General features: G+C 35.3%; 1 protein-coding gene across 2 annotated transcripts in view; it reads right to left on the reverse strand.

Annotated features, from left to right (window-relative positions):
- Positions 1-19,212: 19,212 nt before the first annotated feature.
- MRPL1 (mitochondrial ribosomal protein L1) overlaps positions 19,213-25,948 on the reverse strand; it is a 91,526-nt gene continuing 84,790 nt past the window's right edge. The window contains exon 9 of one of the 2 annotated variants that reach the window (XM_021702363.1): positions 19,213-19,409. In XM_021702363.1, the coding sequence (XP_021558038.1) occupies positions 19,291-19,409 (119 nt within the window). In that variant the 3' untranslated portion in view covers positions 19,213-19,290. The remainder of the gene's footprint in view (positions 19,410-25,948) is intronic. The other variant, XM_021702364.1, reaches the window with a different exon arrangement.

Genomic DNA, 25,948 nt, shown 5'->3' on the forward strand with positions numbered 1-25,948 from the left:
AATTCAAGCTTAAATTTTAAATTATCTTTGGATTTAAGATATCTTAAAATACTATAGTTTTTAAAACCACTTTAAAAACTGAATTATGGGGGCACCTGGGCGGCTCAGTTGGTTAAGCGACTGCCTTTGGCTCAGGTCATGATCCCAGGGTCCTGGGATCCAGTCCCACATCGGGCTCCCTGCTCCTGGGGGAGCCTTCTTCTCCCTCTCCCTCTGTCTGCCACTCCCCCTGCTTGTGCTCTCTCTCTCTCTGTCAAATAAATAAATAAAATCTTTAAAATAAAAAAAATTTTTTTTAAACTGAATTATGATTGGATGTTAACCAGACTTATTGTGGTGATCATTTCACAATGTATATAAATATTGAATCATTATATTGTACATCTGGAACTAATATAATGTTGTATGTCAATTATAGCTCAATTTTAAAAAACCTGAATCACGCTATCACTTTGTGTTTATGCAGTATATTTTACAGATGTTGAATAAATTGGTCTTACTTTTCCTCAAAAAATTCCTACACAATAGATGAGGAGTTAGGGAGGAAGAAAAACACTGGACATTATCTAGTGGTTGGATTCACTAGCTGACTGATCTTGAGTAAAAACTTTACCAACTCTCTATGTCTGCATTAGTAAATTAATATCAGTCCTACCCACTGTACATACTAAACATATTAAGCCATAATACATATGTTTGTTGTGAGGACCAAAACAAAACAACAGATTTTACTAGAAATGTAAGCTCCATGAATGCACAGAGTTTTGTCTTTTTTTTTTGGTTCAATAGTGTACCTGGCACATAGTGAACACTCAGTGAATGCTATAAAAATGTTTTGACTAGTACAGAGATGTAATGTAGTATATATAAGATACCATTATTATTCACTAAACTGTGGAAGGCAAAAAAGGCAGAAAGAGGGTAAGTAATTGCTCAAGCTATTTCCTAAGTCAGAACGGAGTTAAGGCTGATTTTTGAGGTCTAGGCATTTTATTTATCTGGTCATTCAACAATTTTTTTAGAGTGCAAATATACGCCAGGCAAGGTGCTAGGTACAGGATATATAGTGGCAAAAAATATATACATGAGAGCCAGACATGGGACATAGGCATTAAACAGATGAACATACAAATAAATTTAATAAGAGCTATAAAGAAAGAACAGCATCTGATAAGAAAATGAGAGGGATTCCTAATTTACATCTAGACTAAAAGTTTAAGCTAAAATTTACCAACAAAAGCAGTTCATTTTTTGACAAGATGTGTATTTTAAGAGAATGTTCATTCATTTTTATACACATCACTATTTCTAGCTATCACCAAATCAGGAGAAACTTTGTATCATCTAGAATTAACCATCCAAGACAGATCTATTAAAATAAAAATTTGGAAAAACAATGACAGCATTATTCATTCACTCCTGTCATTTTAGTTCTCACAACTAGATGCTCAATGATATTTGTTGACCTCAATATTAAAACTTGGCTATAAGTCTTAAAACATGCCTTCAAAATTATGCACTATCCTAAGAACAAACTTACACCATGACTTACTTTTAGTAGGAACTCAAAGGATTCCGTTGTTTTGAATTATATTCTTTTAAAATATTGAGGGTTATCATTGTTATACTCAAATATTATTTTCCCATGGGAACACATATTTGTTATATGATCAGCTTTCTCATTGTTTTCTACCAAACTCACTACATGTAATGAAGCCTCTGATTTATTATTCCTTTGAATTATCAATGAATACATTGAAATGACTTGGTAAGTCCACCTGCTTTTAATGGTTAATTTAGGCTTTTAATCAATGCAAAATTGCTTTCTACGTTATAGGCAATATTGAGAGAAGAGCAATAGTTGAAATCAACCCTTTATTTTTAAATGAACATAAAGAAAGGGTACATTGTATTTAGGATTAAAGAGCAACTGTTGGTAAATATGCTCTCTTAGTTGACAGTTAAAGTGTTAAGGTCAGCTATTGCCAATTATCAGTAAATTTTTGAAACCTTAAAAAAATAATACTAAAGGCGGAATCATTTTACTAAACAATTTAAGAGAAAAGAATAATTAAGCCTTTATGGGAAAAAATGGATTTACATGACAAGACTAGTGGAGGTAGAAAAATGGGGTTAGGAAAGCAAGAGTCAAAGACTCTTTGACAACAGGAAAAGGAGAGGAAGGAGGGCAAGGGGGAAGAGGAGAAGAAGAAAAAGATATTACCTAATAAAAAGGTAGCACACTTGAACAACTTTAAACCAGCTAGAAATAATGGACATTTATGGAACACTCTACCCAACAATAGCAGAATATACATTCTTCTCAAATGCACATAGAACATACTAAATAACCAATGAGTCAAAGAAGAAACCACAAGGGCAATTGGAAAATACTTTGAGATGAATGAAAATAAAAATACAACAAACCAAAACTTATGGGATGCAGCTTGAGCAGCACTTAAGGAAAAATTTATAGGTTTAAGTTCCTTCATTAAAAAAGAAAAAAGATATCAAATCAATAACCTAACCTTCTACCTTAAGACACTAGAAAAAGAGGAGTAAATTAAATCTAAAGCAAGCAGAAAGAAGGACATAATAAAGTGGTAATAAACACTAGAAAATAAAAAACAATAAAGACAACTAATAAAACCAAGACTTGGTTCTTTGAAAAAAAATCAATGAAATTGACAAACTAAATTTAAACTAGATTATCCAAGCAAAGAGAAGACTCAAATCATCAAAAGCAGGAATGACAGAGTAGACATTACTACCGACCGTACAGAAATGCATAGTAAGAACAGATTAGTGGTTACCAGAGGTGGGGTGGCTGAAATGGGTGAGATGGTCAAAAGTACAAACTTCCAGTTATAAGATGAATAAGTTCTGGGGATGTAATATACAGCGTGGTGACTACAGTTAACATTATTATATTATACATTTGAAAGTTGCTAAGAGAGATCTTAGAAGTTCCCATTACAAGAAAAAAAATGAATTATGTGTGGTGATGGATGTTATCCATACTTATTGTGGTAATCATTTCACAATATATACATATATCAAATCATTATACTGTACACCCAAAACTAATATAATGTTATATGTCAATTATACCTCAATTTTTATTTTTTATTTTATTATTTTTTAAGATTTTATTTACTTATTTGACAGAGAGAGGCAGCACAAGAGAGGGAACACAAGCAGGCAGAGTGGGAGAGGGAGAAGCAGGCCTCCCACAGAGCAGGGAGCCCGATGCAGTGCTCGATCTCAGGACCCTGGGATCATGAACCAAGCTGAAGGCAGATGCTTAACAACTGAGCCACCCAGGTACCCCATATCTCAATTTTTATGTCCCACGTGTCAAGGGCACCTGGGTGGCTCAGTTGGTTAAATGTCTGACTTGATTTCAGCTCAGGTCATGATCAGGGTCTCGAGATTGATCTCCACACTGAGTGGAGCCTGCTTAAGATTCTCTCCCTCTGTCCCTCCCTCCTCCGTGCTTTCTCCTTCTCTCTCAAAAAAAAAAAAAAAAATTTAAAAATAAAATAAAATATAAGTTAAAAATGTCCCACATGTCACACACATATACACACACAAACTCCAGCTCGCTTTTTGCAAAAATTGACAAACTAATTCTATAATTCGTATGGAAACTTAAAAGACCAAAATAAGTCCAGAAATAAACCCTCACATTTATAGTCACTTGGTTTGTAACAAGGGTACCGAGACCATTAGCAGGGGAAAAGAGTAGTCTTTGCAATACATGGTGGGGGAACAACCAAATATCCATACACAAAAGGAATGAAGTTGAACCCCCTACCTCACACCATATGAATATTTAACTAAAAATGGATCAAAGACCTAAATGTAAGAGTTACAACTATTAATGCAGTTAGAAGAAAACACAGGTGTTAATTTTCATGACCTTGGGAAAAGGGGGGAGGGTGTTCTTAAATAAGATACCAAAAACACAACAACAACAACAACAACAACAACAAAAAAAAACAAGCAAATCAGACATCATCAAAAGTAAAAACTTTTGTGCTTCAAAGGACACCATCAAGAAAATGAAAAGCCAACTCAAAGAATGGGAGAGAAATTTTGCAAAACATTTATCTGATAAGAAACTTGTATTTGGAACACATAAAGACCTCCCACAAATCAATAAAGAAAACAAATAACCCAGTTAAAAAATGAGCAAAAATTTTGAATATACATGTCTCCAAAGAAGAAACAAATGTCCAATAAGCACATCTTTATCCAAGAAATGCAGATCAAAACCACAATGAGATACCAATTCATACCCACTAAAATGGCTATATTTTTTAAAAACCCAGATAATAACAAGTGTTGGTGAGGATGTGGAGAAATTGGAATCCTCACACAGTGCCAGGAAAATATGATGCAGCCATTTTGGAAAACAGTCTGGTATATCCTCCCAAGACAAAACATAGAGTAACCATTTGGTCCACTAGGTAAATATTTAGGAGAAATTAAAACAGATGTCCAAACATAAGAGACTCTTAACTATAGGAAACAAACTGAGGGTTGCTGGTGGGGAGGTAAGTGGGGAGATGCGGACACTGGGTGATGGGCATTAAGGAAAGTACTTGATGTGATGAGACTGGGTGTTGTATGCAACTGATGACTCACTAAATTCTACCTCTGAAACTAATACACTATATGTTAATTAAATTGAATTTTTAAAAAATGTCCATATAAAAACCTGTATACAAATGTTTATAGTACTATTATTCATAATATCCAAACAACGGAAATAATCCAAATGTCCATGAACTGATGAATGGGTAAACAAACTGTGATGTAGCCATACAATGGAATATTAATCAACAATAAAAATAAATGAAGTACTGATACATGCTATAGCATAGATAAACCTTAAAAACATTATGCTGGGCGCCTGGGTGGCTCAGTTGGTTAAGCGACTGCCTTCGGCTCAGGTCATGATCCTGGAGTCCCGGGATCGAGTGCCGCATTGGGCTCCCTGCTCTGCAGGGAGTCTGCTTCTCCCTCTGACCCTCCCCCCCGTCTCATGTGCTCTGTCTCATTCTCTCTCTCTCAAATAAATAAATAAAATCTTTAAGAAAAAAAAACATTATGCTAAGTGAAAAAGCCAGTCACAAAAGACCATATATTATAGGATTCCATTTATATCAAATGCCCAGAATAGGCAAATTTTTTAAAGATAGAATGTTTAGTGGTTACCTAGGGCTGGGGTATGTATGTTAGGAAAATGAAGAATGAATGGATAGGAAATTGCCTTTGGGGGTTATAAATTTTTTTCAAATTGATGATGGTAATGATTGCACAACTCTGAATATACTAAAAAAACTGTACACTTTAAATGGGTGCATTGTATGGTATGTCACATACCTTAATAAAGCTGCTATAAAATTTTCAATTAAATATGAACTGCATAAACAACAGAGAAAAATCAATTAATCTAAAGCTGCTTTTTTAAAAAGATCAATAAAATAATAAACTTCTAGCTTAGAAGAACCAAGAAAAAAAGACACAAATTACCAGTATAGAAAAGAGGGGCATCACCATAGATACTATCAATATTAAAAGGGTAATGCAGATATACTTTAAAGACATTTATTGCAACAAATTTGATAATTTAGAAGAAATAGACAAAACCAAAACTGATAGAAGAAAATTTTTTTAAAAACCCTGAATAGCCCTATATCATTTGAATAAATGAAATCAGTCATTTAAAATGTTCCCACAAAAAATACCCTAGTTCCAGATGGATTCACTGGTTAACATTTATTCACTATTTGAGGAAGACATAATAGTTATCTTACTGAAAGTTTCAGAAAATGGGAGTACTTCCAAATTCATTTTGAATCCAGCACTACCCTGATGCTAAAAGTAAAGCTATTACTAAAAAATAAAAAATTAAAGACCAAAATCTTTCCTGAACCTTGCTGGAAAAGTTTCTAATAAAATCTTACCAAATCTAAATTGCAACATATAAAAAAGATAATGCAGCATGACCAAGTGGGATTTATCTCAGAAGCAGAAAGTTGGTCTAACATTTGAAAACAACCAATGTAATTCACCATGTTAACTAAAAAAGAAAATCCATATGGTTCTCTATATAAGTGTGGAAAAAGCACTTGATAAAATTTAACACATCATGAACAACAATAACAAAAAATTCTCAGCAAACTAGAAATAGAAAAGAACTTCCTCAACCTTTCTCTTGCTGAGAGCTATTAAAGAAAATTTAAATAAACGGAGAGAGATACTAATCATGGATTAGAAGACAATATTGTTAACGTACCAGTTCTAAGTTAAAATGCAGATTCAATGAAATCTCAATCAAAATACAACAGCCCATTATGTAGAAACTATGAGCTGATTCTAAAATTTATATAGGAATATGAATGGCCTAAAACAGCCAGAACAAACTTAAAAAAAAAATAAAGTTGGAGTGCTTATATTATCTGATTTTAAGACTTATCATAAATCATAGTTATCAAGACAGTGCAGTATTAGTATACAGACAAATAGGTCTGTGGAACAAAATGGAGTATTCAAAAATATACCTATACATATATGATTAATTTTGACCAAGTTGTCAAAGATGGGAGAACAGATGGTCTTTTCAACAAATGGTGCTAGAAAAATTAGATCTACGTGGAAAAAATCCACTTCAGTCATTATACCAGGCAAAAAAATCTATTTGAAATAAACCAGAAACCTGGGGCACCTGGGTGGCTCAGTCGTTGAGCGTCTGCCTTCATCTCAGATCCTCAGATCGTGATCCCAAGGTCTGGGATCGAGCCTGGCATCGGGCTCCCTGCTCCGCGGGAAGCCTGCTTCTCCCTCTCCCACGCCCCCTGCTTGTGTTCCTTCTCTGGCTGTGTCTCTCTCTGTCAAATAAATAAATAAAATCTTTAAAAAAAAATTAAATAAACCAGAAACCTAAAAATGAACGTTAAAACTTATAAACCTGGGCGCCTGGGTGGCTCAGTCATTAAGTGTCTGCCTTCGGCTCAGGTCATGGTCCCAGGGTCCTGGGATCGAGTCCCACATCGGGCTCCCTGCTCCGTGGAGAGCCTGCTTCTCCCTCTCCCGCTCCCCCTGCTTGTGTTCCCTCTCTTGCTGTGTCTCTTTCTGTCAAATTAAAAAATAAAATTTAAAAAAAAAAACCAAAAAAACTTATAAACCTAATAGAAGAAATGTAATACAGCAAAATATAGAAGAAAATTTTTGCAACCTTGAGAAGGGAAAAGATATCTTAGGACACAGAAAGCATTAACCATACAAGAAATATTAATAAAATAGATACGAAAATTTTAAACTTAAATTTAAAATTCCACTCTCTGAAAGACATAAAGTCAGTCCACAACTGCAAGAAAATATTTGCAACACATACATTACAAGGGACTTGAAACCAGATTATATAAAGTACTCTTATAACTCAATAATAGGACAATCCAATTTTTAAAGAGCAAAACATTTGAACAGACACCTTGTTCTAATTACAAAAGAAGATATGAGAGCATCTAATTAGCACATGAAAAGAAGCTCAACATCATTAGTCACCAGAGAAATGCAAATTGAAATCACAATGATACCACTATACACCCACTAGAATAGCTAAAATTAAACAGATGAAAAACCCAACTGAGGATATGAAGTAATTTCAACTTTTAGACATCGCTGGGGGGAGTATAAAATGGTATGACCACTTTGTAGACCTATATGGTTGTTTCTTGAGAAAGTTGTCAGTTACCATATGACCTAGCAGTTCCATTATTTATCCAAGGGAAATGAAAGCAAATGTCCACAAAAAAAAAAGCTTGTACATGAATATTCTGTCACAGAAGTCTTTTATTCATAATAGCCCCAAACTGGAAACAACACAAATACCCATCTGTTGAACGGATAAATACACTTGGCATATCTATATGGGAGAATGTATTTCAGCAATAAAAAAAGAACAATGTATTTGATATTCACAGCAACACGAATGAATTTCAAAACATTATTCTAAGCAAAAGAAACCAAACATAAAATATATGCATCACATCATATGATCCATTTATATGAAAGTCTAGAGCAAGCAAAACTAGTGAGAGAATGCAAATCTACTGTTGCTTGAGGCTAAGGCAGGAATTAGTACAAAATGCACTAAGTAAACTCTTTGAGGTGATGGAAATGTTCTGCATCTTGATTTTCATCATGGTCACATGGGTATAAACTTTTGTCAAACTCAGTGAACTGTACAGTCAGTTCTACTATAATGCTTATTTTTGACAATGCAAATTTGTTCTAACACAGTACAAAAAAATGTAATATAACTTAAATTTTGATTTTATGTATGATTTCATCCACTAAAAAACACCAGATGAACACGGCAAAATTGTACCCAGCTGAAGTAAGACATGTATATGGAACCCGCCAATGTTTATGCTACTACTTTCATATATTTTACTTCAAACTGTCATAAACCCCACCATACACTGTTACTACATTTGCTTTGAAAGGTAATATTTTTAATGATAAAAATTTTAAAAAATCAGGGGGACCTGGGTGGCTCAGTCAATTAAACGTCTGCCTTCAGCTCAGGCCATGATCCCGGAGTACCAGGATCAAGCTCTGCATCGGGCTCCCTGCTCAGCGGGGATTCTGCTTCTCCCCCTGCTCCTCACCCCGCTCATGCTCTCTCTCTCTCAAATAAATCAAATCTTTTTAAAAAATGAAAAAAAAACTTTCATATTTTCCCACATATTTACCATTTCTGGCATTCTTCATTCATTTGTATGAAACTAGGTTTGTATCTGGTATCATTTTTCTTCCTCTAGAAGAACTTCTTTTAACATCTCTTGTAATTTGGATTTGCTGGAAATAACCTCTTTGCTTTTGTCTGCCCAAAAATGTCTTTACGCTGCTCTCATTTTTAAAGGTTATTTTCACTTGACATAGAATCCTAGATTAACTTTTTTAAAAAGCATATTAAAGTTATCATTCCATTCCTTGTTTTGGCTTATTTCTGACAAGAAATCAGTAGTAATTCTTATCTTGGTACACCTGTATTTAATGTTTCTTTTTTTTCCTCTGCTTTTCAGAGCTTCACTTTATCAGTGCTTCTCAACAATTTGAATATGATATGCCTTATAATAGTTTTCCTTTCTATTATCCTGCATGGAATTTGTTGAGTTTCTTAGATGTAGGAATCAGTTTTCACCTTGTTTGAAAAAAATTAATCCATTGTTCCTTCAATTCTTTTTTCTTGCTCCTCTCCCCTGCTCTTTTCAGGAATTCCAATTACACATACGTTAGATCACTTGGAATATTTCTCAGGTTACTGAGAATGTGTTCTTTTTATTACTACTTTTTTTCCCTGTAGCTCAATTTGAATAGTACCTATTGCAGTATCTTCAAGTTCACTATTCTTTTCTTCTGCAGTGCCTAATCAGCTGATAATCCATAGGTGAATTTCCCATTCAGATACTGAATTTTGTAGCTCTAAAGTTCCCTTTGCTTCTTTTAAATATCTTCCACTTCTCTCCTCATTATGTTCATGTTTTCCATTACATACTTGAACGTATGTATAATAGTTACTTTAAAGTTCAGTGTTATCTGCTACTACATTAATCTCTGTCATTTCAAGTCAGTTTCTATTGATTTTCTTCTTTGCATTTTCCTGCTTAATTGCATGTCATAATTTTTATTGGGTACCAGACACCATAAATCCTATGTTCTTTTTTTTTTTAAGATTTTATTTATTTGACAGAGAGAGACACAGCGAGAGAGGGAACACAAGCAGAGGGAGTGGGAGAGGGAGAATCAGGCTTCCCGCCAAGCAGGGAGCCTGATGTGGGGCTCGATCCCAGGACCCTGTGATCATGACCTGAGCTAAAGGCAGACACTTAACGACTGAGCCATCCAGGCGCCCCAGTCCTATGTTCTTAAGATCTTAGATTTTGTTTTATTCATTTGAAGTGTTGAATTTGGCAGGCAGTTACTTGCTAATCAGCTTGATCCTTTTTAAATTGTTTTTAAACTTTGCTAGTATTGGTCTAGAGTAGCCTTAACTTACAGTCCTTTTAGCCCATTCTAAGGCATGACTCTGGGGTATCTACTGAAAGCCCAAGATTTTCAATGAGGTCTTGCCACTCTGGTGGCAAAAACTCATATGTATCTCCCCCATGTGTAAGCTCTGGGAATTGTCCAATTTATAGTTCCCCAGTAACAGCTTTTTGCCTGACCTATGGCATTTCATTCTATGAATGTGCTCTTTAGCAAACAGCAAAAGCTCTTTTGACATTCCTGCAGATTCCTAGAGCTTCTCTACCAAGCACCTATATCTCTGGTGCTGTGCCCCACAAACTGAAGCTGCCACAGACCTCCCATAATCTGATTTCAGTGTCTTTTATACAGAAGCTGCCGTGTTCCTTGGTTTCCCCCCTCCTGTACCTGGTCTGGAAAGTGACTCCAGGCAAAACTTAATTTGACCTATGAAGCTGTAGCAACCCTCTCAGAATTTTTGCTAGTCCAAATGGAAAAAAATTTTTTTTGATTAATGTTGAAAGGAAAAAGAAAATTTAAAAATGAAACAATACTAAACTAAAAGTAAGCCTGCTCCTCAGTCACTGGGGTTAAGTAATAGATTTAAATTGCAGCTTTCTAAGAATGAGGCTCTTTTTTTTTAGCCTAATATAGGGCTGACAAACACAGCAACACTTTAGAAAATTTTAAGACTCAGCAAATTACCTTGTACCTTGAGGTATAGGATGAAAAAAGTGTCTTAATGTTCCACCACACTTCTAATCAACAGTGTGACTATGTAGAGCACTGGACTGAGAAAAAAAAAAAATCTGAAACCATGTAGAAGTCAGTGGGAATGAATTCTGTGATTCGCACCATCTGTTGCAATTTGCCTGGTCAGAGACGGGGGATGATAGAATGTAAGCCATGAATTTGCAGTCCTAATTCTAGGTTGAGTAGTAGTATTTGAAACTGCATAATGTACCAGGAACAATACTTTTAAAACTTTAGAGGCCTAATTTTATTGAATATTGGGATTCAGATTTAAAGAGGGGGTAATGTTCAAACCCAGGTTCTAGAGTCTGACAGAGAACCCTTCATTACATAGGATAATCTGAACAAAATTAATCCCTTCCCAGGAAGCCAGTAACTTGTTGGAATCAGGAAATGATTGATTTCTATCACCTTTTAAGAAAAAATTATTTTATAAATCCCAGAAAACTCTAGCTCACCATATTACAACTTTAATCTGTGGAGAGTGATATCCTAAATTCTGTTTCCTCTACTAATGCAATTGAAAAATTCTTCAAATATTACTAGATAATGTCCATTCAGCAAAATGGTTAAAATGAAAAAGATAAACCAATTATTGGCAAGGATATGGAGCAGGTGTAACTCTTACATGTTGTTGGGAGTGTATATTGTCACAACTACTTTGAAAAACTGTTGAGCATTATCAATTATAAATGAGCATATACCTAACTTATGATCCAGGAAATGCACTTCTTAGGTATATATCCAACAGAAATGCATATATATGTTCACCAAAAGAAATGGACAAGACATTAATAAGCAGCATTATTTGTAACTCTAAAACTTCACTAGAATGTACAAGAATGTTCCTATCAGCATTATTTGTAATACCCCAAACTGTATAAACAATCCACACATTCATCACCAGTAGAATGGAAAAACTGTGATACATTCACACAATGGAATATTCTACAGCAATTAGCATGTGAGCAAAATCAAAACTACACACAATATGATGAATTTCATAAACATACTGTTGAATGAACCCAGACCTCCCCCCAAAAATACTCATGATAATTATTATTCCATTTACATAAAATTTAAAAATTGATAAAACAAGTATGTGGTCTTAGAAGTCATGATACTGGTCACCTTGAATAGTAGTTTCCAAGGAAGGAATGAAGGGGCTTCTAGGGTGTTGGTATTATCTATTTCTTGATCTATGTGCTAGGTACATACTCACTTTGGGAAAATTTATCAAGGTGTTCAGATTTCTGAATTTAGGTTTTAAGTCAATAAAACTTGCCTTAAAATTACTGGGCAATAACAACAATGTACAGGTATATAGCAGAGTTGGAGCTTGAATCCTTATAGTTTGACTCCAGGGTCTGTGCTCTTAATCACTATATTATTTTAGCACTCTACCTTAGAGAAGTATCTGCTCATACTTACAAAGACACACATAACAATTATGTTCATCAAAATAATATATTGGTATAAAAAAAACCCCTATCTATCAGTAGGAACTAGTAACATACACCTGGTAATATATATATATATATCAGGGTACATTTATATGATGGAGCAGCATAAAAACTTTTTAAAAATATAGTAGTCTTGGAATAATGCTCCAGATATTGTTGAGTAAAAGGTTAATTGTAAAACATTAAATATAGTATAATACGATCAATTTTTATCCATATGCCAACAGGCAATTGACTGTCTAGATGTGGGAACAGAATTTGTGTTAAGTATAGAAGATTCACATGGAGCCACCAGGGAGGTTGGTTGGGGGATTCACAGAAGTTTTGGTCCGACTGAATCTTTTTACCATGGGAATCTGTTCATGTGTTTATGTTTAACAAAATGAAATTGACATTTCTCCCCTCCAAAAATAAAAGGGCAACATTTTTTTTCTGCATTCAAAGAATATTTGCTTTGTGTGTAAAAATACTTTGAGTAACAAATATTGAACTCATAGAAATAATAGTTATTGATTTCACAGAACTCATAGGAATGAATGGGCCTTAGAGATTTGTTAACCCTCCAATCAGTGCTCCTAATTCTTCCTAAATATCCATCCAAGCTGTAGTGACCTAACGTAGTGGGCATCTATTGGTCTTCCTGCCCAGCATGCAGTAGCTGCTTCTTTTGGTAAAAGCACTGCAATGTTCTCCTGGGGAATTTCTTTTACCCTACTGCATGCACTTTAGGTGAGATGATCAATTCTGTCTTCTCCTGACTAAGGAGTGGGTGTGTAAACTAAACTAGGCCAAGCAGACTCTCTGTCTTGAGAACTTAAATCTTGAGTGGAATGACAAGGTCAGAAAACAGCTAATTTTGTAGCTCTCTGAGGAAACTGTCCATTGTTTCCTGCTACTTAGATTCCATGAGCTGCTTCCTATCCTTTCCCAATACCAGCTGTTTGACTTTTCCTTAGATTCTGTGAATCATCCCAAATCCTTATGATACATTCCTTCTCCGGTTAAGTCAGTCAATTTCCATTGACAGTAATTGAAGAATGCTAACTGATACAGCTGGATGTCAATATGCTCAATAAGAAGATCACCACTACTTTTCAAGAGTCCACAGCATTGAAATTTTGCTTAACTTTGTGCCAGAATTTGCTTCTTTATAAAATCTACACTAGTTCTAGCTCTACTTGTGGAGCTTCATAGTATCCAAGCTCCATCTTGCAATGGTATGTATTTAAAAACTACTATCATTTATACCTACTTTCTCAGCAGAAAAACTCATTTTCTCACTTAAAATATGACTACTACACACTCACTAGAAATGGCTATAATAAAAAAGACAGACAATTCCAAATGTTGACAAAGATGTGGAGAAACTAGAACCTTCATACCCTGCTGGAGGGAACGTAAAATAAGATAGCCATTTTGGAAAGCAGTTTATATGTTTACATAATTTACTTAATGTTTTTAAATGGACTTTACAAATAATCACCTATTGTAATGTCATCCCATGTCATGATACCCATGAAATCATGGTCTTTATATGTTAGTTATATTTTTCTATGATACATTAAAGATATACTTAACTGTTAATTTAAAATGTGGTTCACTTACCATTAAAATTCATTTCTTGTGCCACTAAATGGTATATACTTGTTGCCCTTTGGGAAACACTGTTTTTTTCTATTTAAAAAAAATGTATAAATTAGTTTTCATTAAAGCAATTAGCAATTTAGGAAACAATAATATAAAATTTATGTAACATTTGACGAGATACAGAAAGTGTTAGACCTTTCATTCAGCAAATACTTAGTGATTGGTTTTGGTTGCCTTTTTTCAAAAGGAAGTGACTGAAGAGCTGGTGATGTGGGAAACCACCAGAACCAAGAAGTCTCTCTTCTACTCTGAACCCAACATGGCCACAGCTACGCTATTTGAGGGAAAAAGGAGACCTCCACATAGAGAAAAGGAAACAAAGGAAGTACAGCAAAATGTTAAGTGGTTATTTAAGTAATTATGGGCCATTGTTTTCTTTAAATTTTTCACTGTGTTCTTTCTCCACTTTGCCAAATTTATTTAATATGCTTCTATTATTTTTTTTTAAAGATTTTATTTATTTATTTGACAGAGACAGAGATAGCGAGAGAGGGAACACAAGCAGGGGGAGTGGGAGAGGGAGAAGCAGGCTTCCCGCCGAGCAGGGAACCCGACGCGGGACTCGATCCCAGGACCCTGGGATCACGACCCGAGCCGAAGGCAGACCCCAACAACTGAGCCACCCAGGCACCCTATGCTTCTATTTTTTTAATAAAACAATATAGTAAAACTTCTTATTCCTTTGGATATGCTCAGATGAAAATATTTTTTCAACCTATTCCTTATAATAGTTACATTTCTAATTTTACACTTTGATTAAAATATAAAAATTTAAGTGAAGATACCAACCTCTTCCACATTTTTTCAAGTATTGATATTTATATACAACCTTTTATAGCTAATCATGTTACTATGTACTAAGTTCTCAGAGCAAAAGAAATAGATTATTTGCCCATTATTACATGAAAAACATATAGATATCTGCCCAGCATTACATGAAAAATATAATAAAAACTAAATGCCCTCAATGGCCAGAGTAGAACACAAAAACAATGGGTTCTGAGACCTAAAATCTTCTTGTAATTATAGCTTGTATTCTTAAAATGCTATACGTTAAGAGATATGACATATGGGATTTTTCAGAGAGCCATGTAGCCTAATGGATAGAATATCTGACTTTGGATATATGGGATTTGCTTTTAATTACCCTAGCAGGCATAAGGACAAACTGGCGGCTGGTGAAAGGGATAGATGTAACTAGCACAATTGCATAATGTTGGTAATTGCTGAAGCTGGGTGACAAGTAAAGAGGTGTTCATTATTTTTTAAAATTTACTGTATTTTTGAAAAAGTCTATGATAAAAGTTAAAACAGGAATAAAAGAATTCTAAATGCACTATTTACAATGACAACTAAAGCAAAGTCCATGGTATATCCAAAACAGAATAAAATGAAATAGAAAAGACCCATTATAAACAAAGCTCCAAGTGGTCTATATAATAATTTTACTTTTTTTATCTTTCTAGTCAAATGAAAAAACAAGTGTTTACCAATAAGCACAAAGCTCTTTAAAAGTTGTATGACAGGTTATGATCGCCACCTACTGGACACTGTGATTAACTGCTAGCTACAAAAAAACTCACTTTTGAGTAAGGGCACCCATATCCCGCCAAGCATCTGGTCCTTCACAAGATAATCCTAATACCATTAAATTTGGGGCACCTGGGTGGCTCAGTCGGTTAAGCAGCTGCCTTCGACTCAGGTCACAATCCCAGGGTCCTGGAATCAAGCCCCACATTGGGCTCCTTGCTCAGCAGAGAGCCTGCTTCTCCCTCTCCCTCTGACTGCCGCTCCCCCTGCTTGTGCTATCTCTCTCTGTGTCAAATAAATAAGTAAAATCTTAAAAAAAAAACAAAAAAACCATTAAATTTATGTTCACATGTATATTAGTAATATTAATATCACATTATTTCTAACAAAATGAAATGCCACCTGCAAAAAGTATATAATAAAATTTTGTCAGAAAGTATAGTGATCATTTTATGATGTCCTTATCTTACAGAAGATTCCAGATTTTGAACTGTTTTCTCACAGAGAACCCAGAATTTAAATTATTTACACACAGAGACAGATCAGAAACCTATAAATTAGCCTGGCTCTTAAATTTGGTGCATTATCTTTTTATTATGTTTTAAAAATCACTTGTAACTTTTAATTGAAAATTTTACTTTTCTTTATAACCTAGCTAATTGCATATACCAGTGATTCTCAATCCTGTTGCATTAGAATTACCTGTGGAATTTTTTTTTTAAGTAGGCTCCATGCCCAACATGGGGCTTGAACCCACAACCTTGAAATTAAGAGTTGCATGCTCTACTGACTGAGCGGGCCAGGTGCCCCTGGAATTTTTAAATAAGTTGTTGCTGGTACCACAGCCAGAGTTGCTTTTTTTTTTTTTTAATCTAGCCAGGATTAAAAGAGCCATTAGTAAATAACAAAGGTTCTCCAAGTGTTGTCCATGGAACAGCAATATCATCACCTGGGAATTTGTTAGAAATGTAAATTTTCAAGGACCACCCAAGACTGCTAAGCAGAGCCCAGAAATTTGTGATTGTGAGCCTACCAAGGGATTTGGATGCAGGCTAAAATTTGAGTATCACTGGCACTTAAAATTTTTAAGTTTTTAATCTCTTTAAATATAAGATTTAACTTTCTGTTCTCTAAGAAGAAAATATAATAATAACACAAAAGAGAAATATTTACATTAAGGGTAATCTAGTACAGTTCTATTTTCCAGAAATAAACCTTTATAAACACTCAACATTAGTTCTAGTTAGCCAATAGGAAAAATGCTTAATGGAAGGGTAGGGAATAATTTATCCACAGGCCAGTTAATAAAACCCTGGAATGTTCTTGCCCAGAGCAAGTTTTCCAGCCATATTTCCTTGTTCTGGTTTGTTCTGATCACAAAGGCACCTTTCTAAGACATAATTAAGACTTCTAGCCATATCATACCTTTTAACCCAGGAATGTCACTGCTAGGAATACAGAGGAAAATAAATTATACTCAACGATTTTCTCCAAAGCACTGTAAATAATAGAGGAGGGGAATCTGAAAGCAAGTTAAATGCCTAACAATTAAGAAATGATTCCATAAATTACAGCATCAACAGGATGGAATATTGCTCAACCATTAAAATGATGCTTTCCATATGAGATTTTAAATAATATGGAAAAATGCTTACTTTATAGCATCATGTGTGTGTATGTTCTGTCTCTGTCGATTGAAAAACAATGAAGAACACCAAAATATTAATGCTGTTTATCTCTGAGTAGTAGGATTATGAATAGATTTATTTTGTGCATTTATAGTGTTTCTAAAATTTTCCATCATAAGAGTACACTTAATCTACTAATCAGAAGATCTACAAATATAATAATAGAACTTCTACTCTAAATTAGGATCTTCAAATAATGATTAATCAGTAAGCTTTCAAAAGACAGTAACTGGGAAAAACAATTATGTATCTTTTTCTCTCCCCATCCTACACTACTCTTTTCTCATATCACTCCTAACCCTTTTATTTCTACTTTCTTCACATCAGCTCTGCCATAACTCTATAACTAGAGATATGGAGACACTGAATATCCAATGTTTTTACAATTTTAAACTGTTCAGCTAAACAGTTTATCTTAGAATATATAAAAAGGAGATCAAATACCCCAATGGTTAAGAGAACAGACTTTAAAATCAGATCTAGGTTGGAGTCTTACTTTAGGGGAGCTCGTACATGGTTTCAATTTCCTTAACCTGTAAGTGGGAGTACCAACCCTCCCTCACTGAACTGCTATGAGGATGAAATGAGGATGCATGTAAAGCATAAGATAGTAGTAGGCACTCAAGAGAAGGTAACTGCTATTACCATTTTGTAGTTAATGTTCAAGTTGTTTTTGGTGGGACGCCTGGGTGGCTCAGTTGGTTAAGCACCTGCCTTCAGCTCAGGTCATGATCTCAGTGTCCTGGGATTGAGTCCCGCATCGGGCTCCCTGCTCAGCGGGGAGTCTGCTTCTCCCGCTGCCTGCATGTGCTATCACTCTCTCTCTCAAATAAATAAATAAAATCTTTGTTTTTGATAAACAGCCCTCAAATTTTAATTTTCCTGTGGGAAAAAGCTTAATGAGGTACAGTGGTTGCTCAGTCATTTGGACTTCTCCAACCACTTCTATTTCAAAAACAGTTTGGGAACTGCCAAAATACTCTGTACAAAGTGGGTGTTACTAAAACCCACCAACAAATTTATCAACGCTATTATTTCATGAAAGAAGAAGCTTTTGAACATCTACTAAAAAAAAAAAAAAGTAGTCTCTGAGTAAAGGAAGTCATTCCAAAGAAAGGACAGTGGGTAACTGCATGCCAAAATCATCCTTACGCTTTCTATTTTGTCACCTACCAGCAAATACTTAAACACCAACAACAGTTTACAAACTGACACTTGATGAAAGACTCTCAACTTCCTAGCCTGATTCTTCTCCATTAAATGAAGTTTTTCTATCTACATCATCGGATGTTCATTCAACAAACACTAACCAAACCTATTACTTGCTATTAAGCAAAGGAATTCAAGTTCAACTGAGGTTAAGTATATGAAAACATGATACACTATATGTATATTGCAAAGCACCATTAAGTTATATAGTATTGTTATTACCAAAAAACATAAATATTGTAAATTAATTCCTAAAAGGAAAAAAGATTTCCCACCCACATGTTTTAATGTCTTAGTCATTTTCTATATTCATGCTATCACAAAGGACATTTAGAATTTTTAGAATGAACACTTGCCACACTTTTTCTTTAGAAAATAGTCATATTTGTGATATAGCTCATGACTCTGCCATTCTCTGTCTTACGAAAATTGAGAATATTACTTTTCCCTCAGATGGTATTGCTCTCAAGGGAAAGTTACTAAGCTAGAAATTGCTGCTATAATTACCAGCATGCAGAATCTGAATTTTAAGGAAGACAATTTAATAGGATTTAAAATACAAGTTCAGACAGAGAAAATTTTATTTTCTTATTTTTGAAAGTGTTGTTGTGGGGCGCCTTAACTAACTGAAACAGTTAGTTAAGTGTTTGCCTTTGGCTCAGGTCATGATCCTGGAGTCCCAGGATGGAGTCCCGCATCAAGCTCCTTGCTCAAAAGGGAACCTGCTTCTCCCTCTGACCCTCACCCTGCTCGTGCTCTCTCTCTCTCAAATAAATAAATAAGATCTTTAAAAAAAAAAAAAAAGTGTTGTTGTAAGATTTTCCAAGTGTTAAAATTCACTGTCAAGTATGAGGATTGAGAAATAACAAGACACCAAATGTAGAAATTATATACAGTTTTATAATTTTCTTTGTTGCTTCTTAATCCACTGAAAATAATTTCAAAATATCACATTGTTAGGCATCTTCTTTGTTACTTTCTTCGGTTTCTACTTCTTTAGGCAACAATGGCTTGATCTTTAGTAACAAACCTTCACTTGTTGAAGTACGAAGGAAAGCTCGTACCACGAAAGGTCCTGGAAACAAACACAAGAATCAACTTTTATTTTATTCCATAAACATATGAGCAAATAGAAACATACGACAAACCTTATAAAACTCATGTTATATTTTCTCCTTGAAAAGTACTGATATTACTGAACTAATATTTTGAATTATAAGGAATATCCTCTCATGTCTAAAGTAGAAGACAAACTGTACTCTAGCATACTAGAGATTTATCCTTGAAACTACATATTCTGTAATAATTCATTTCTCTCTTCCAGAAGATGACCACCTAGAATTTATTTTACTGCAAAGCTGAAAGTGAAGGGAGCAGGTGATGATATTTACATTTGATGGCAATATTCTAAATATTTATTTGAAACAGCACTGATGCTATTTCTGTGTTACCAAACATTCAGTAAAATTCCCTAAAAATTAAAAAGCTTTAATGTTCTTTTTCATAAGAACAATTGAGGGACTTCATTTAAAATGGCAAAAAAAAGATGGATAGTTCAAGATGGCAGCATAAGAAGATCCTTAACTCACCTCCCACAGACACAGCAAATCTACAACTACATATGGAATAAAATCCTCGAAAAAGTCCTGAAGACCAGATGAGCAGCACATCCATAACAAAGGATAAAAGGGCTGCACTGAGACAGGCAGGAAAGTCAGAGACAACACTCTCTGAAAAACCCCATCCCAGGCAAGGTGACTGACAATCAGGAAGGATTTCAAAAATACAGAACTTTTCCCTGAGGACCAAGGGTTTTGTCTCCCACACCAGGCACCCCAACCACTGTGTCCTGAACCAGAGAGATGAGCTCCCAAAATATATGGCTTTGAAAACCAACAGAGTGTATCCAGGAGAACCACAGAACTGGAAAGAACAGAGAATTTCTTAAAGGGATCACACACAAACTCACTCCACAACCTGGTGCAAAAGAAGCAGTTTGAAAAGCCTCTAGACCGTATGTGAAGTAAATCCCCTTATTAATCTTAAAGCAACTGCTGGAAAGTAGGAACCTGCTGAGACTCTCTCTGCGGATGAAAGTGCAGGTGGATGCCATTTTTGCAATCTCATTCAACCCTGCTAATGCCAGTGCTTGCAACAGCCATGCTGGCAATCCCACTCTAATCTGCTAATGCCACTGGGCATGCTCTGCACCCCCGTGCCACAGCCAAAGCACAGCTGGTGGGCAAGAGCCCCATGCACGACTACCTTGCTGTGCTGCAGCCAAACCACAACCAGCCAGGTGAGCAGCCCCACCCAAAAACGCAACCTTTTGCACAGCCAGCCAGGTGAGACCCCACCCCTGCTACCTCATTCCTACCGTGCCACAGACAGACAAGCACCCCACACCCATCCCACCAAACCCCCCACACAGCTGGCAGGTGTGTGAAGCCTATACAGGGGATGCCCCTTGAGCGTGTGGCTCCCTCCTACTTCTAAACCCCACAGAAAATCTTGTACACAGGGCCACTCCCTCAAGACTGGGAGAGGGAGCTATTTCAATACATAAAAACACACAGAATCAGGCCAAATTAGGAGATAGAGGAATATGTTCCAAATGAAAGAACAAAGCAAAACCTGAGAAAAAGACCTTAATGAAATGGAGATACATAATCTACCTGATAAAGAGATCAAAGTACTAATTGTCATAAAGATGCTTACTCAGGAGAAGAATGAACGAACACAAGGAGAACTTCAACAAAGAGAGAGAAAAATATGTGAAAGTACCAAACAAAAAAAAAAAGAAAGTACCAAACAAAAATCACTGAAGAATAGAGCTGAAGAATAAAATTACTGAACTGACAACTACACGGGAGGGGGTCAACAGCAGACTGGATGAAGAACAGATCAATAACCTGGAAGACACAGCAATGGACTCACCCAGACAGGGAAACAAAAAGAAAAATGAATTTTAAATAGTGAAAATAGCTTAAGGAACACATAGAACAACATCAAGCAGAATAACATTCTCATTACAGGGGTCCTGGAAGGAAAAGAAAGGGGCAGAAAACTTATACAAAGAAATAATAACTGAAAACCCTAACTTGAGGAAGGAAATCGACATCCAGATCCAAGAAGGTCAGAAAGTTCCAAATAAGATAAAACCAAAGAGATTTACACCAAGACATGTTATAGTTAAAATGTCAAAAGTTAAAGAGAAAATCTTAGGGTGCTTGGGTGGCTCAGTCATTAAGCGTCTGCCTTCGGCTCAGGTCATGATCCCAGGGTCCTGGGATCAAGCCCTGCATCGGGGTCCCTGCTCAGCAGGAAGCCTGCTTCTCCCTCTCCCACTCCCCCTGCTTGTGTTCCCTCTCTCACTGTGTCTCTCTCTGTAAAATAAATAAAATCTTTAAAAAAAGAGAGAGAGAGAGAGAGAGAATCCTAAAAGCAGTAGGAAAAAAACAACTTGACACATACAAAGGAAACCCCATAAAGCTAATAGCAAATTTTTCAGAAGAAACTTTGAAGGCCAAAAGTGACTGATGGGACATATTCAAGGTGTTTAAAGGACAGAAACTTACAACCAAGAATACTCTACGAAGAAGGTTATCATTCAAAATAGAAGGAGAGATAGAGTTTTTCAGATAAGTAAAAGCTAAAGGAGTTCATGATCACTAAACCAACCTTACAAGAAATGTCAAAGGAACTTCTTTAAGCTGAAAGAAAAGAGTACTAATAATAGTAAGAAAACATACTAAAGTAAAAATCTCACTGGAAAATATGTTGTAAAGGTAGTACATTTACTCACTTATAAAGCTAGCATAAAAGTCAAAAGACAAAAGTGGCAAAACTAACTAAAACTATAATAATTAGTTAAGGGATACATAAAATGAAAAAAGTATAAAATGTGACATAAAAACCATAAAATACAGAGGGTGCGATTAAAATGTAGGTTCTGGAATAAATTTCAATTAAGTTTTAAGCTACCAATTGAAAACAGACTGCTATATACATAGAATGGTGTATGTGAACCTCATGGTAACCACAAAGAGAAAAACTTACCACAAATATAAAAAGAAAATGAGAAAGGAACCTAAACATACCACTAAAGGAAATTATCAAACCAGAAGAAAAGAGAGAAAGAGAAGAAACAAAGAGGAACAACAAAAACACTCAGAAAACAATTAACAAAATGGCAATAACTACACACCTATCAATAATTACTTTAAATGTAAATGGACTAAATCCTCAATCAAAAGACAGTGGCTGAATGGATTTAAAAACAAAAACAAGGGATGCCTGGGTGACTCAGTTGGTTAAGCATTTGCTTTCAGCTCAGGTAATGATCTCAGGGTTCTGGGATCGAGTTCCGCGTTAGACTCCTTGCTCAGCGGGGAGCCTGCTTCTCTCTCTGCCTGCCACTCCCCCTGCTTGCGCTCTCTCTCTCTGACAAATAAGTAAAATCTTTAAAAACAAACAAACAAAAACAAGACTCATCTATACTCACCTGCCTACAAGAGACTCAGTTCAGAAGTGAGGACTGAGGGCGCCTGGGTGGCTCAGTTGGTTAAGTGACTGCCTTTGGCTCAGGTCATGATCCCGGAGTCCTGGGATCGAGTCCCGCATCGGGCTCCCTGCTCAGCGGGGAGTCTGCTTCTCCCTCTGCCCCTCCCCCCTCTCATGCTCTCTCTATCTCATTCTCTCTCTCAAATAAATAAATAAAATCTTTAAAAAATAAAAATAAAAAAAAAAGAAGTGAGGACTGAGGGGTGCCTGGGTAGCTCAGTCCGTTAAGCGTCTGTCTTCGGCTCAGGTCATGATTCCAGGATCCTGGGATCAAGCCCCGCGTCAGGCTCCCTGTTAGCAGAGAGCCTGCTTCTCTCTCTCCCTCTGTTTCTGTGCTCTCTCTCTCTCTGTCAACTAAATAAATAAAATCTAAGAAAAAAAAAAGTAAGGACTGAGAGTAAAGGGATGGAAAAAGATACTCCATGCAAATGGAAATAAAGTTGGTGTAACTGAACTTACCCAACAAAATAGATTTTAAAACAGATTGTAATAAAAGACAAAGAAAGGCATTACATAAAGATAAAAGAGTCAACCTGGCAAGAAGATATACCATGTATAAATATTTATGCACCCAACATAGGAGAACCAAAATACATAAAGCAAATATTAACAGACCTAGAGGAAGAGATTGACAGCAATAGTAGGGGATCTTAACGCTCCACTTACATCAATGGTTACATCACCTACACAGATAATCTATAAGGAAAGATCACGCTTAAACAACACATTAGACCAGATGGACTTAATAGATTTATACAGAACATTCCATCCAAAACAGAACACACATTCTTGTCAAGTGCACATGGAACATTCTCCAGGACAGATCATGGGTTAGGCCACAAAACAACTCTCAGTAGACGAACCAACCATGAGAGACTATGGACTCTGAGAAACAAACTGAGGGTTCTAGAGAGGAGGGGGGGTAGGGGGATGGGTTAGCCCAGTGATGGGTATGAAGGAGGGCACTTATTGCATGGAGCACTGGGTGTTATACACAAACAATGAATCACGGAACACTACGTCAAAAACTAATGATGTAATGTATGGTGACTAACATAATAAAAAATAAAAATAAAAAAACCAACTCTCAGTAAATTTAAGACTGAAATCATATCAAGAATCTTTTCTGACCACAATGGTATGAAACTAGAAATCAATTACAAGAAGAAGACTGGAAAAACCACATAAACATGGAGATTCAATAACATGCTACAACAATGGGTCATCAAAGAAATAAAAGGAAAATTTTTAAAATACCTAGAGACATAAGAAAACAGAAATATAACATACAAAAATCTATGAGATGCATCAGAAGTGGTTTTAAGAGAGAATTTCATAGCAACACATGCCTACCTCAAAAACACAAGAAAAATCTCAAACAATTTAACTTTAAAACCTAAAGGAACTACAAAATGAGGAACAAATGAAACAAAGTTAGCAGAAGGAAAGAAATAATAAAGATATGAGCGGAAATAAATGGAAAAAAAAGAAAGAAATGAAATAGACCTAAAAGGGCAATAGAAAAGATGAATGAAACTAAGAGCTGGTTCATTGAAAAGATAAACAAAATTGACAAACCATTAATTAGACTCACTAAGAAAAAAAAAGGGTGGCTCAAATAAATAAAATCAGAAATGAAAGAGTATTTTAACTGATACCACAGAAATACAAAGGATCGCAAGAGACTACTATGAACAATTACATGCCAACAAACTGGACAAGCTAGCAAAAATTATCAAATACCTAGAAACAAACAAACTTCCAAGACTGAATCAGGAAGAACAAAAAATCTGAACAGACTGATAATAGCAAAGAGACTGAATGAATCAGTAATCAAAAACTTCCCAACAAACAAAAACCCAAGACCAGATGGCTTGACTGGTGAATTCTAACAGACATTCAAGGAAGATTTAGTACCTAGCCTTCTTAAGCTCTCCCAGAAAACTGAAGAGGACAGAATGCTTCCAAACTCATTTTATGAGGCCAGTATCATTACCCTGATACCAAAATTAGACAACAACGCCACAAAAAAAAGAAGAAAATTACAGGTCAATAACCCTGATGAACACATATGCAAAAATCCTCAACAAAATATTAGCAAACCAAATTCAAATATACATTAAAAGAATTATACACCATAACTAAGTGGGATTTATTCCAGGGATGAAAGGATGGTTCAACATGTGTACATCAATCAATGTGATACAGATTAACAAAATGAAAAATAAAAATATGATCACCTCAATAGATGCAGAAAAAGCATCTGACAAAAGTCACATCCATTTGCAATAAAAACTTTCAACAAAGCAATTAAAGAGAGAACATACACACCTTAACATAATAAAGGTCATATACAAACCCACAATTAATATCATACTAAATGATGAAAAGCTGGAAGCTTTTCCTCTAAGATCAGGAACGAGACAAGGATGCCCACTCTCCCCACTATTACTCAACATAGCATTGGAATACCTAGTCACAGAACTTAGGCAAGAAAGAAAAAAAAAAAGGCACCCAAATAGGAAAGGAAGATGTAAAATTGTCCATGTCTGCAGAAGACATGATATTATATATAAAAAAAGATGAAGACTACACCAAAAAACTATTAGAACCAATAAAAAAATTCAGTAAAGTGGCAGGGTACAAAATCAATATACAAAAATCAATTGTTTCTATACACTAACAACAAATTACCAGAAAGAGAAATTAAGAAAACAATCCCATTTACAATTGCACTGAAAAGAATAAAATACCTAGGAATAAATCTAATAAAGAAGGTGAAAGATTAGTATACTGGACACTGCAAGACAGTGATGAAAGAAACTGAAGATAATACAAAGAAATAGATATTCCATGCTCATGGATTAGAAGAATTAATATTGTTAGGATGTACATATTACCCAAAGCAATCTATAAATTCAAAGCAATCCCTATCAAAATTCCAATAGTATTCCTCATAGAAATAGAACAAATAATTCCAAAATTTGTATGGAACCACAAAAGACCCTGAATAGCCAAAGCAATCTTTTTTTTTTTTTTTAAAGATTTTAT

This window comes from Neomonachus schauinslandi, chromosome 2 (genome assembly GCF_002201575.2).
Source record: "Neomonachus schauinslandi chromosome 2, ASM220157v2, whole genome shotgun sequence".
Lineage (NCBI taxonomy): Eukaryota > Metazoa > Chordata > Mammalia > Carnivora > Phocidae > Neomonachus > Neomonachus schauinslandi.